The sequence below is a fragment of the Natator depressus genome, chromosome 14, assembly GCF_965152275.1.
Source record: "Natator depressus isolate rNatDep1 chromosome 14, rNatDep2.hap1, whole genome shotgun sequence".
In the NCBI taxonomy this organism is placed as follows: Eukaryota; Metazoa; Chordata; order Testudines; family Cheloniidae; genus Natator; species Natator depressus.
Genome location: NC_134247.1, coordinates 8,407,732 through 8,421,685, shown reverse-complemented (window position 1 = coordinate 8,421,685; position 13,954 = coordinate 8,407,732). Strand labels below are relative to the sequence as shown.

Below are 13,954 nucleotides of genomic sequence, written 5' to 3'. Positions count from 1 at the left end.
TTTTCTGCAATGTTGCTGGTGACATGATGCCAGGTGAGGGGTCTCATTTAGAATGTGTGCTTCCTCCCATGTCACATGTATTTATTATATGTAATTTACACATTTTTTTAGTTACAGCAGCTCAAGTTTTTGAAACCTCCATTACAGAGCTATTATTTACTCCTTATGAAGAAAGGACACTGCCATTAGAGCATTCTGATTCTATCCTTTGTATTTTTTTGTTTTCCTTATTTTTTAATACTATCGTCAATCAATGCATAATAAATACATTGGATTTGCAGTTCATCTGCTCCTGCCGATTACTCCCTATTTGAATACATAACTCTTTTAGGGACATCCATTAATTGCCATTGAGACGCACACATTACCACACAGAGGACAGAATGCCTTCAGGGGCTTTCAGACTGCAAACTGATAACTCGAACGCCGCAGCTAATCAGTTCTGAAATTTCAGGGAATGTCCTAGGCATCCATAGCCAACTGTGCTGATTTGGGGGAAAATCAAGAGAGGGAAAATGGGGGACACATGAAGTCCCTGCCAATGCCAGCTACTCAACTGTCTATCCAACAACTGGTTGATGACACCCATTAATAGCTTTCAGCATAACAATACTGCAACTCATCACTGCTCATCTTTCCCAGAGAGTTTAATATGTTGATATCCTGAATCACTTATCTCCCAGACAGAAAGAATAGAAATTGTGGTGAGGAATGGGGGCACGCACACAGGCATCTGGGGAATGGGGGAGGGGCACACAGAGTTCCTGCCATGGAGGAAGGGGAAATGGGCACGCAGCCAGAGCCAGTGGTGAGGCAGGGAGAATGGAAACCCTGGTATAGGAGTATGGGGGGCACACAAAATCCATGACAGTGGGGAACTTGGGGAGAGTTGTAGGGAATGCTAGAAATAGAGGGGGATGGGAGAGTGACACACAAAGTTTTTTGGGGGGAGGGGAATGAAAGAATGCAAGGAGCTCCTGGTATGTGCAATAAGCTCGGCCTACACAAGTTACAAAGTGTGCGACTCCCTAGTTGAAAACAAAGGGACAAGCATTGAAAAATATAAACAAAATGGTCTCTAAATTTAAATTAACTAGTGCCCCTCTTAACTTGGTTGAGAAAATGAACAAAGGATTCACCTTCCTTAAAAAAATTCCTTCTAAGACTCTGGTTTGATACTGACTTTGAAGGAAGAGGATCACGAACATTTGTAACTATGTCCTGCAGCAGCTGGGTTTTCCTTAGAGATCTTACATCCAAGTCCTGATGCAGCCCACCACTGCTTTGCCCTTGAGATTTAGTAAGATCACAGTGCAACACAGTATGGCTGCAGATTATTATACAGCTACAGTATCTGCCCCAGCATGATTTTCTTCCTTTTCAATGACGCTTTCAGTCTAATCAAAATTTTCTTGTACAATAGCAAAGAAAATGAAGATTGCTTTTATATCTTTCCATCCTATATTACATAAGTCATTAGGCAACTACATCATCAATTTGCTAAAATAATCTTTTTTCTTAACTATCACAAGAGCACATACTTCTACTTCTCTCACTGGGAGATGCTGAGTGTGAGGAGAGAAAAAAGGATATGGTGCAGTGGTACAACTCACTCTGTTTGAAAGTGACCACAGAAGCACAGAAAGGTCAGAAAAAAATAAGTTTGTACGTTTGATAACCCAATTGCGACTTTATTTGTATGTTAGGAAGGATGGACTTTGGTTAAGGAGCAGGACTGAGAGTCAGTATATAGGGTTCTTTTTTAGCTCAGTCACAGACTTACGTGCTGATAAGCAAGTCACCATCTCAGTCTCGTTTTACCCACCTCCTTAATGAGGATATATTGATAAAGCACCCAAAGATCCTCGGATGAAGCCATTCGATATATGTACATTTAAATCTATATTAACTAACAATTACCACTCAGCCAATCATGCTATTAACTGGAAATACACTTACCCATAGGCTCTTTGATAACACCATAATAATCTGGTGCATCATTGGGATCTACTGGTTCTAGAAATGGCCATGCCATCTTGTGAGCCTATCAGGAAAATGAGGCATAATCAGTTTCAAAAGAAAACATTACATATATGTTTAAATTAACTAGGGCTTGATAGCGGTTTAATTAATTATATATTGCTAGAGATTTGCATCTGATTCTAATTTCAGCAACAACTAAAGTGTTATTTGCTGATCTTGCTCTAGTCCCAGCAGATGATTGTCTGTATCCTAAAAAGTGTAATTTGGCATGATGAGCAGTTTGTCCTCATGAGGAGAGAGGCATACGGGAATCGAGAGACTGCACATAGCCAACTTCAGCCAGTATTCCTGAAGAAGCTTCCTTTCAAGTCAGTGGGAACTGAAGGGGCTGCACACCTCAAGGAGTTGGGCCGTTAGTGTTTTTCACTTTCATTAAATCTAAAATTAACTTGTCACCAAAAATGTCCATTAAAACCGCTCAAATCAAACAAATATTTTGCTGTACATTATATATTGCACTAGCCTGCTCTTCTATTAACACATGGGATTATTTCTAGCTGATGGCAATTTAAATGTCCCTTTTCAGCCATTAGAGATGATATTTACACTAACAAAAATGTTATAACTGGGCCAGAGGCTTTTCATTTTTCTTAGCAACACCCAGTCATTTGCATGCTGAAATCAATCTTCTGGAGGCGATCTTGTATGAAAGAAAATTTTAATAATTTTTTTAATCTTTAAAAAAAAGTCAGCCTTGCAGTTTAGCTGAAGTGTATATAATTTCAGACTGGAAATCATACAGGCTAGCCAGAGAACACAACTTATTTTATGTTGAAAAGTCCGTTTCCTACCCAAAACACAACTGTTCTGCCCTTTACATTCTCATGAAATCTGCTTCCTTCATGCTCAACAGAGGTATCCACATTCATTAAAAAAACAAAATACCCCAGAACCTGGAGGCAGTGATTTTCTTCCAGGCTACCATCAGTGTTATTCAATGTGACAATGCTGCTTGAGAAAGCTGTGGCCAACATACTGTCATCCCTCACAGAAAAGGAAGCTTATTACATCTCTTAACAAAATCATGATGTCTAACAATCAGACAAGCAGAATCCAAGGTTACTGCCAAAAAAAGACCTCTTGGATGAACCTCTACTGTACCTGTATTTTCCACTCTAAGTATGGTTTATCCTCACCTGTAAGGAACGTAGTACTCTTCGTAATCCCTCGTAATCTTTATCAGTCAGTGGACTGAGTACTGTCATGGCATCTTCTGTAGACTGACACTGTGGACAGACATACTCATCAATGAGATCTGCCTCACTTTGCAAAATACCAACACAGCGCCCGTGATACCAGTTCTGACATCGGTCACAGCCAATGTAAAATCTGCAAGATTTGAAAGAAAAATATCAGTAACACTATCCTTTACATTTAAAACAAAAGATTTTTTTAAAGCTCAGATTTAACAATTTGCACCTCAGTAGTTGTTCTGCATGATATAAAACAATTATATATTTAAACTTGTGACATTTCAGTTTTACATATGCTAATTAAACCATGCATGCTAATTTAATATTTACAAACTAAATTACCTGACAATTTTACTTCATAATTATCAGGAGTGCCTAAAATTAGAGAATTAATTTCAAGGAAACAAGGTTTCAAAAGTTCTTTATCAGTTTTAAAGCTGAAAGTAACAGTGTAATGCCAGAAGTCTCACTCGACCAGTGACTAAAGGAACATTTTACACATGTAAAATAGGACTACATTCTAGGGCTCCCATTTCACCTTGTTCAAACATTTTTTATATGGAAACCAGAGTCTTGTGGTTGAATATAGAAGGGGTATTCTGGTGACAAAAAGCCTTATAAACGTAAAGATACCACCCAAATACCCAATACTCCAAGTAATTTTTCTAATCTAAATTGAACAAGAGACTAATTTCAAGCACAAAAAATCCTAACTAATATTCAATTTTGTTTTAATCTTTCTAGCTCTTCCCTTGTTAAAATTAATCCCAGTGTAAAATTCTTGGTCTTATTTAAAACATTGAGGCCACCTTAAGAACTTTACTTTTCCTATATATCCAAAATATTCACTTGAAAACAACATTTGGGAGAGAGAAATATTGAAAAGGAATTTGTAATACCAGGGGATACAATATATGCAGAATATTTTTTTTCTTTTTAAGGAACAAGTAACCAAAGTCAGAGCAGTTTGCTCCCTAAATATTAAATAAGAGGTTCTTATCAGAACTCACTGTGACTCATCATAAGGTGTTCTGCAGATACAGTACAATTCCTCACTGCTGCCCTCTTGTGCCCGTTTACAATCATTACAGATGTACACATCCATTTTCTTAGCCTCCTTTTCTGTGATGCCAACACATTCTCCATGATACCAGTTAGTACAAAGATCACAGCCAATATAGAACCTAAAAGTGTTCACAATGAAAATGACAATGTAATTGTCATTTCAAATGGCATGGCTCTTTTCCCTGCATTTCTGTTTCTGATGCACTTTCTTGCTAGCCTGCTTTCTGCAATTTTCTGACTCAGTCTCCCTGTCCTCTACCATTGTATCCTTGCAAGGCCTACATCTGAAACTGCAGCTGCTCTGTAAATAAGGTCACTTGGGTCAATCTTGATATAGACAGTTTAGTAAATGTGGATCAACCAGTAGCTACAAGATTTTGAAAAAACTGGACTGAAAATGTGTATCTCCAACATGAATGCGTATGTGAAAAACTGTAAAAGGCACAAAAAGACATGGCCAAAGAAAAAGATTTACATTTTCAAAACTATAGTTCAGAAGCCAGTTAAGTATCAAGGTAATTTCTTGAGATTTGAAAATGTAGGTCTCAGTTAATTTTAAAAACAAAGCAAAGCACAAACACCAACTAGAAGTTACAAGTACACTACAAAGGAACATGCATACCAGCCATGTGTAGAATACATATTGGTATAACATGATGTGAAGGAAAACTGTAAGAACGTGTGTTGTAATTTTAAAATTTTTATGTGGGATCCTGAAAACAGAGCAATTCAACTAATCAGAATTACAATAAACTGGAACACAGACCATTCTTTGGAGAATATAGGTCTATTCTCAAACAACACTACTGGACAGAACCAGATATGGTATGATACAAAGTGAAGGAGAATTGGGTAAGGCACAAAAACAATTTAATTCCATACAGAATCATGTGAATAATGGACCCTGCACAGAATGGTGTGATAAACTGGTAAATAATTATGCAAGGATGTTTGACAGTATTTTGGATATGGATGCCCCAAACGTACCTATGACTCGCAGAATCAACCATGGGGACAAGACGTTAGGCACTCAGTCTCCCTCTCTCTCTGACTGAGCTAAAGCTAGCTGACTCCAGATTTTCAGGCTTTCTAGAGTTTAGTGAAAACCTTACCATTTATCACGTGTTATGATGCCAGTTTCTGCTAACCTACAGAACCAATCACTGGGCAGGCACGACAAAGACGAACTGGCCATACGAGGGTGGCTCGCAATATGTTTGGTTTATGTCACACCAAACAAACAAACATCTCTAATTTCTACCAAACTTTTGCACTAGAAGTCTTGGAATGTGCACCCAGACTTCACATCAAATCACACCTCACCTAGACCATTCTTGCTAATTTGGGAATGCTTCCCCTCCTATGGGTGCCTCCAAAATTCTCTTAGCAGCTCAATATCTGCCACATTCAACCTATTTTTTTCCATTGCTTCTTATTTCCTATCAGTCAAATCTCAACAATCTAATGAAGTCATCTTTCTGCAAAGAAGGGCTAGATATAGCTCTCTCTACAGTGAATCAACACCAATTCAATCTCGCACAAGGTATTTCTTCTGCTTCCTCCCCCAACATTGTAAGGGCAGATAGCACCATCTCCACAGTGCTGTCAGCTCCTGCTGGCCTGGAAGCAAATTCAGGTCCAGAACTTGGATCCTTTGCCTCACAAGTTGTTTTATATTTATATTTCCCACTTATCGGTTAAATCTTAGACGGATACCCTGACTAACCCATAACCTGTATCTGGAATACAATATACGAGTGAATCCCTAACATGTTTCAATGTCATTAATGAAAAAATAAACATGAAAGACCTGCAGTAAAATAATATAAATGACTTAAGCGAAGAATGATCTTAGTGAATCTAGTGCATTGTAACAAATGTATAGGGTACCTCATCTCATATTACAGGTTGCCTCTCAGGAGCAGTTCAGGCTACAAAACTGAAAGCTGCACTTCTGTCCTGCCTGAACTGCAAATGAGGCACCAGCACAAAAAACATATCTGATAACTGTACACATTTATTAAAAAACACTAAATTACATAAGAAAACAATGTTTTCAAAAGTAATTAACTTCTTCATAATCAAGTGGTGAAATAATTAAGCTCAACAACATAGCCACTGTATATTAAAAAACTGAGATTCAGAATTTATGAGCAGAGAGGTTGAACTGGATCACATTAGGCTAAGGCATTAACATTCCATTTTTGTGAAATCTTATTTCCTGCTTAAATAAAGGTTCTCTCTGTTCACTATGCTAGAATGTGCTGTCATCATGTATTATCTATGGCCTAATCCAGTGCCCACTGAAATCAACGGAAAGATTGACTTGAACAGGCATCAGATCAAATCCATGTATTTGTTTAATTTACTTTATTTTTGTGATAAAGCTTCCACTGCTTATAAGAGACTGAACCAGTATCACTGGCCTGTGCTCAATATATTATAATAAAATGAGGACAGGGCATCCTACTAAGTTTTACTGAGTGACAAAAATCCTAATATAGCACTTACTCTTCCCCACCCCACCAATGCCCATTTAAAGTGGTATTTAGCACTTACAAGTAGTGGCAGATTGGCAGCCTGGAATGGAAGTACTCTATTCATAGAATGGCTGCAGCAGGGGGCAGTCTAAGCTTCCCAACACTGACATGATGATATCGTGACCGGAGTTATATAAATACCCAAGAGACAGAAATGAACCCCCTCAGTTGTGACTTGGAGGGACCACTACTGGGGTGACAGGCTAGTTCAGTCTCCACGGCTCATTTTAATTCTCGGCATTTCTACTGAAACCCCAAACAAAGCTGCTAATTAGTGCTTTTGGAATGAGTGATTTTTGTCAAGTGGAAAACCTGGAACACTGACACCAACTGATTTCTCAGATGCCACCGCACAGCGATCAGACAGTAACAACTTTTGATCATTACTGACTTGAGCGGAAGTAGAGCCAGCAAACTAGAGGCGATCCAGTCCACTCAGTCATCCAGTCCACCATTTATTAATTTCTCCATAAACAATTCCTTCTATAAAGGAATTTCCCTTTCAGCGGGAAACATAGCATTCTTCTTTTTCTCTTCATAGTTCATTTCTAAACCACTTATTGGGGAACTGCCATTTTCATTTTGTCAAATGCTTAAAACTTCAAAAACGTACTAGAGTCTGATAGAAAAGTATGGGTTTTTTTTTGCTTGGTTTGCATTTCTTAATGCAACTCAGTAAGAGTCTGGTGTGGGTAGGTAATATATTAAGAAATGAAAAGAGAAAATACATCTACTGGAAACACTGTCCAAAATGAACTGCAGCCTAATAGGTTAGTATCTCTAGTTAACTACTTAATTACAAAAAAAACCTTATTTATGGGGAGACGGTACCAACCCTAACACTAGGGAACACCAACCAGCTTGGTCACAAGAAGGAACACAAGTATATAATTATTTGCTCCCAAAGCAGAGGCGAACAGGCAAAACAAAGAACAGAGCGAAATAAAGAGTATGTGCATGTGAGACAGAAAGATCATACAATGGAAACATGCAAACAGGTAAAAAAAAATTAACTCACAGGAATTACTAGATTTGTAATTGCTCGTGTAATCCAGACACTGCTTATTCTTTCATAGTCCATGCTCATTGCAATACCGGCTGATTTTCTACCCCCATTTCTAATCGCTATCTCAGACTAATAGCTAAATGCTAAAGCTGAACCAAACAATGCACGGAACAAGCATGCTGCATTCACCACTCACTTGGATTCATCATAAGGTGTTTTACAGATGCAATAAAGCTTTGTGTCCTTCTTGGTTTCCTTTGAGGTAGTAGAAATCATTTTCTTTTTCTTGGACTTGGAAGCTGAAGAATCTTTCTCCTCCTCTCGTTTTCTCTTCTGGGAAGACGCTGGCGCTGGGACTGTGGTGGCAGCTGCGATGCTGGTGGCATGCTGTGGCGGTGGCGGAGGGGGAGGCGGTGGCGGAGGTGGTGTTGCTGCAGCGGCAGCGGCAGCGGCAGCAGCGGCTGCAGCGGCAGCTGCCTGAGCTTTTTCTTTTTCTCTCTTAATTTTAGTCAAGTCTTTCTTTAGCTCTTCCTGAAGCACATTTAAAAAAAGGCAAAAAAAAAAAAAGAGACACCTGATGAGGACATTCTAGAACAGGATCAGAATCCAGACTCAAATCTTTCTCCAGTTTAAAAAAAAGACAAACCATTTAAGTAATTTACTCATTCAGGTACAAATTCCAAGATTAATGTAAGTCAGCCCCTGGGCTCCTTTAAGATTCAATGTTTTAAGTCTGATGATAAGCCCTGGGGAGGTGACCCCATGTCTAATCCTAAGGCAAAAGAAGAGGGAGGAATTTCAGGGATCTGTCAAGAACATGGAGGACACATGCTTGCTAATAAAAATGGTGATCGGGCATAAAAAGTTGAATTAAGGATGGAGTCAGTCTTTACTGTTAATCACCTAGCTCTTCGTACTTTTAACAATAATAAATCAAATTTAATATGATTCTTATAGTATCTGTGGCATTCAGAATTGAAATATCCACAGAACCTTTAATATATTAATGAAGTCCCACACTGGTAACTCTGCATTGTCATGTGAGAAACCTATTCAATTTCTAGTCCCTATTAGTCACTCCTTGGGCATGTAAAGGGTGATTAGGGATATTCAACAGCAGACCCTCTGGCAAATAAACTATAATGTCAGATAACACAGAAGGCAGCTCCCCCAGCCAGAGGTGTAATTGCCAGGATACAAAATCTTGTGTGTGGGAAGCATACAGAAACAGTATTTCACCCCAGTGATACCATCCACCAGAATTCTCACTCCTGGTTTTCACTCCTTAATGGGAGAGTGGGGTAGCTTCCACAGTCAAAGAGTTCTGATCTAAGAGCAGTGGTTTAAGTGCTGTCCTCTGGACATTCCAGCTCCTTCTTGACCATGATTGGTGAAGGAGCTCCCTGTTGGTATGTCTTTATATCACTTCAGTTTTCCACACAACCACCACATATTCTTTACCTTGCAGTTGGTCCAGTAGGTTCCATAAATTGTGAGGCCTTTGCCTTAAGTGCTCTGGTACATTTGTGTTGCAATTTGCTGTTTGTTTCTTGGAAATCTGATGCCCTTACAAGGAGAAAGTGCCACAGAAATAAAGGATAGGGCCAGCTCTAGGCTTTGTTGGGTCCTTCACAAAAACATGTCTAATGCAGCTCCACCCCCACTTCTAGAAGTGTATCCCCACTGGTGTGAAAATCTCAACAGGAGTGGAATCAAATGGGTCATATTTCCTTTGAAGGCAGGGGAAGGAGCCAAAACTAGGGTAGGGGGATTTCTGACCTTCTTGGTTTAGCTTTTTCAGTGAGCGGCAAGACTGCAGGATTTAGACCTTTAACTTTAATAGGGCAGAAATTGTTTTAAGACCTCACCATAGATTAAATGCTAGATACAGTAAATAAACTGATCTGGGGGTTCAGCAGGGATACAGGCATGCAGCAGAAGAATTTTACCCTGCATGCTTCCGTAAAGACTCAAAGGACAAGCTGATAAACAGTATTTTCCCCAAACTTAAGAAAACCCACCTGGCTCATTGAGAAGAGCTGCTCTTACCTGCACTTCAATTTGTAGATCTTTGTCCAGAAGTGCTCTTTTTTTCAGGATTTCAGCTTTAAGCTGTTCTTTATGTTTGAAAAGCAGAGCTGAGAGCTTGGTAGCGTTCTGTTTACTACGCTTCTGTTCAACACTCTCTTCTCGCTTCCGTTTCTTAGCTGCCTGTTTTTCTTCTTTATCTATCTTATCCAAAATATACTTCATCACCTGATTACACACTATCATTCTAGGGAAGGAATATAGAGAAACACAGTGTGCTAAGTTGTCTAATAAATCACAAAATTAAAGTTATTTTCTCTTTACAGCCTCCACAAATAACAAAGCTGTATTATTAATTCTGATGGTAAAATCATGGATTTAGCCACAACAGCAACACTTGCTTGGCTGACAGTTTGTGGAGACCTATCCATTTCAACAAAGACTCACGCTATATAACCTGATGGTTAGAGCATCAAAAAAGCTCACGTTTTGATCCAAAAAAAAGACATTTCGAGACAATTTCATTTTTGCAAAAACCTATGAGGTTTTTATTTTTGTTCGAAGGCAGAAAAAAAATTCAAGACCTGAAAACTTGCTGCAAAACAGAATTGTCCTTCTGACAGCTCTGAATAGTACTAAACTTTGGTGTTCCAGCAAAAGTAAGTCCAAGAGAATCATTTTCTCTATCAGTAAAGATCACTACAAATAGTAGTTCCCAAACTGCTTCATCATGAAGCACCCCTTATGATAGGCTGTTGGATGCAAACCCCCATACAATATGCCCCCTCTATGCCCCAGTGTTGCTGCAACTGTCTTTTCCTGACCATTTTCTGTTTGAATTTTTGTAGTATAGTTGTATTTTTGCTTTGTACTTTTCATTCATTTTGAAGTTTCTGTTCCTCCCCGTTCCCCAATTCACCAGAAGACTAAATGTTGCTTGGCATGGAGGTATTCAAATAAACAGGCAACACTTACACCTGCAGCTAAGCTGAGTGCAGCAAGAGTAGAGAAAAAAAGCTTGTGGCAAGTGGCTGCTGCAGATGTAGGAATGGAAAATCAAGTGGTTTCAGGGAGCCACCTGGTATTTTACTGAGAGCTGTAGGAGTACACTGGTTGTTTGGTAGGGCCATAGGACATCAATCATTCTGTTCTTCCCCACTGTCCCCCATCTACCTGGTCTAGTCTGGGTTTCACTGTTAAAGATTATACTCTTTGGGAAGAAAAAACTCATTGGGGAGGAAAGATGACAGTGCCACGAACAGAGCTGGTCAAACATCATGAACAAAAATGTTCTTTTGCTTTTTAAAAGTAACAAATTTGGTCATTCGCAATTGTTAAGCGAGCAGTCTGTGCCAACAAATTTTTAACTTTTGATTTGTGAACTAGCCACTGTGTGTTCACTATTCGTTTCTCACACTGAGTGGACAGCTAAGTTGCACAGTATTGTTCTTGTACCTGATTCAGGGATCAAAACCTTATAAAACTGGAATTCCTTTTCCTGATCACAGGATTATTTGATAAAACATGTGAATAGTCAAAATAGCAATGGAAGAATGTCTAAAGCCAACACTCCATATACACATTTGCCAGTGCAAGGGATGAAATTACTACTAATTTATGGAGTGACAATGTCTACAAGTCTCTCTACTTTTGTCTGCTGGCTGGGAGGTAAAATAGTTAAACAGAGGACAAGCTCCTGCCAACAAAGGGAATGAAATTAAGAAACCATAACATGGAGTGCTCAAACAGAAATGAGAAACAGGCTTAGCTACAATGGAGCAATCCTTCATTTCCTTTTGTGAGCTCCCTCAAAGTTATTTATCTGCTTGTATTAAAAACGTGTGGCAAGCACTACCCACATGCATCATATCACAGTCCATATTCTGGGCAACAAGTGACGATAGTCAACGTTTATTTTGATTACAGGAGAATCAAACTGCTCATAATTAGGAATGTTACTTTTAAGTCATGGATTTGTCACCATGATTTGTATATTACTTGAAGTCACTTTTAAAATTTCATACAACTAAGCTTTCCAAGCCTGAGACAGAAGGCGTGACTACACAATGGGGAAATGCGCACTATCAGGGCGTGATTTCTAAAGCACACTAGTGTTTAAAATAGCACTATGTTAAAGCAAACTAGGGAACTTTCAGTGAGCACCAGCACTGTCTACACAGACTGGTTAGAAATCCCACTCACACAGTGTGCCTTACAGCTCCATGTAGGCAAGCCTTATTTTGTACAACAGACACCAATGAACACATTTGCTCCATTATCACGTTCCTACCTCTGATTTTCTTCTCGTTCAGCCGGGGTCAGTGTCTTTTTCTGTTTCAAGTGTTCTATTACAGCATTGTGTTTCATCACCACCTTGAACACAAAGTCCAAACAACATTTAAAAACTTCAGGTAGTGTCTGATAATAGTACTTGGGGAAATGCGGACACTTGCCAACTTAAGTCACATTTGAACAAATAAGTCTTATATTACTTACACTATTTTGAAGGTAACTTTTTATACTTAATCTTAAATTATGACTAAGGAATTTAGAGATTCAACTTAATTTTTCATTATTTCTGGAGAAAAAAATAAGTGAAGTCAGTTTCACTTCTGTAGTCAGTTGCACTTTCCCAAGCTCCTATTGCTGCACTATATTTAGAGTTTCTGCCCATTTTTTCTCCCACAGTCCATCCCCCTGTAGTTAACAGCATTATGCTTAATACAGCTCTTATAGTCTCCTTTCTATAACAGTCAATGAAAGCACAGCAGAAGTGTTGCAAACCACCAGTCCTCACTTTTTCTGGACTAACACTGAAGATACATTTCTCCCAATAACCAGTGATACAATCAATCAAGTCAAAAGTGCCAGAGAGCAAGCACAGCACGGTAGTTTCTTAATGTGCAGAACTAACTTAGAGGCGCTATTAAATTGGCAAAAACAATTTTGCAATATAATTTAGAAATAAAAATCCCAGAGGCTCAATTCACAGGCTACCTAGTGTATCAATAGGATTAACAGAAACATGTGTTTAGCGTGGTTTGTATTTACTTCTGAGAACATTACCTGTTTTTGGATAATGTCACTTTGATTAGAAGCCTGAAGAGTGTGTTCACGTTTAATTTCTATCTGTTGCTGCTTTTTCTTTTGCTGTTGCTCCCTGAGCTGCTGAACCCTCTGCAGCTGCTCTTGAACACTAGCTGCTTGAACTGTTACCACATTCTGAATCTGGTGAGCCTGCACTGGGCTGGCTTGTTGAATCTGAATAGGCAACTGAAGCTTAATCTGCTGGGGGACGCCGCCTTGCTGGGCCTGTAGCTGAGCTACAACATGAGACTGAAGTTGGGAGAGAACTTGGACTTGCTGCTGAAGCTGAGGTACAGTAATAACTTTTGTTGTAGGCTGCTGGATCTGCAGTTGAGGGCGAGATGGAGATTGTACAGTAACTTGATTTAAATTTTGTGCAGCTGGAAGAGTCTGAAGGGAAGTCTGAATCTGGGGTTGTGACTGCTGCTGCAGTTGAGCTTGTATTTGTATAGAAGCTTGGGGTTGCACTTGTATCTGTTGCTGAGTTGTAGTCTGCGCCTGAGCTTGCTGCAGAGTTTGGACTTGGGACTGAGCTTGTGGATGGATGACAGTCTGTGGTTGATTTTGGATTTGAATTTGAGACAGCCCTTGAACCTGGGTCTGTGGTGGAGACTGAACTGTGACTGGAGTTTTAGTTGATTGTGCCACGACAGTTTGTGCTTCAGATACAACTGGAGACTGAGCTGATGTTGGAGACTGAGACTCAGGCTGTGTCTGATCTTCAGGCTGAAGTGAGGGCTGAGTAGTCTGTGGTTGGGCTGGGGGCTGAGGCTGAACACTCTGGGTTTGCACCTGTGGCTGAGCTTGCAACTGACTGTGAGGGTGGGGCTGAATTGGTGGCAGCACTGGTTGTGTCTGTGTTTGTGAGGCTTGTTTCTGCTCTCCAGTAGCTGTGAAGGATAAAAACAGAGTATTCCACTCATTCCAAGCAATGTGTCTACAAGCTCTGTTAATTAGAACCATTAGGCCATGTCTACACTGCAGTTTTGTCG

The 13,954-nt window shown here is 39.5% G+C and overlaps 1 protein-coding gene across 11 annotated transcripts in view; it reads right to left on the bottom strand.

Annotated features, from left to right (window-relative positions):
• Positions 1–13,954, bottom strand: part of BPTF (bromodomain PHD finger transcription factor) — a 91,254-nt gene that overhangs the window by 6,232 nt on the left and 71,068 nt on the right. For 7 of the 11 annotated variants that reach the window (XM_074971174.1, XM_074971175.1, XM_074971171.1 and 4 more), the window contains 7 exons: positions 12,942–13,852; positions 12,166–12,248; positions 9,897–10,122; positions 8,044–8,378; positions 4,247–4,420; positions 3,180–3,372; positions 1,960–2,044 (listed from right to left, as the gene is read on the bottom strand). In XM_074971174.1, coding sequence (XP_074827275.1) covers positions 1,960–2,044; positions 3,180–3,372; positions 4,247–4,420; positions 8,044–8,378; positions 9,897–10,122; positions 12,166–12,248; positions 12,942–13,852 — 2,007 coding nt within the window. The remainder of the gene's footprint in view (positions 1–1,959; positions 2,045–3,179; positions 3,373–4,246; positions 4,421–8,043; positions 8,379–9,896; positions 10,123–12,165; positions 12,249–12,941; positions 13,853–13,954) is intronic. The other 4 variants (XM_074971178.1, XM_074971180.1, XM_074971182.1 and 1 more) reach the window with 1 other exon arrangement.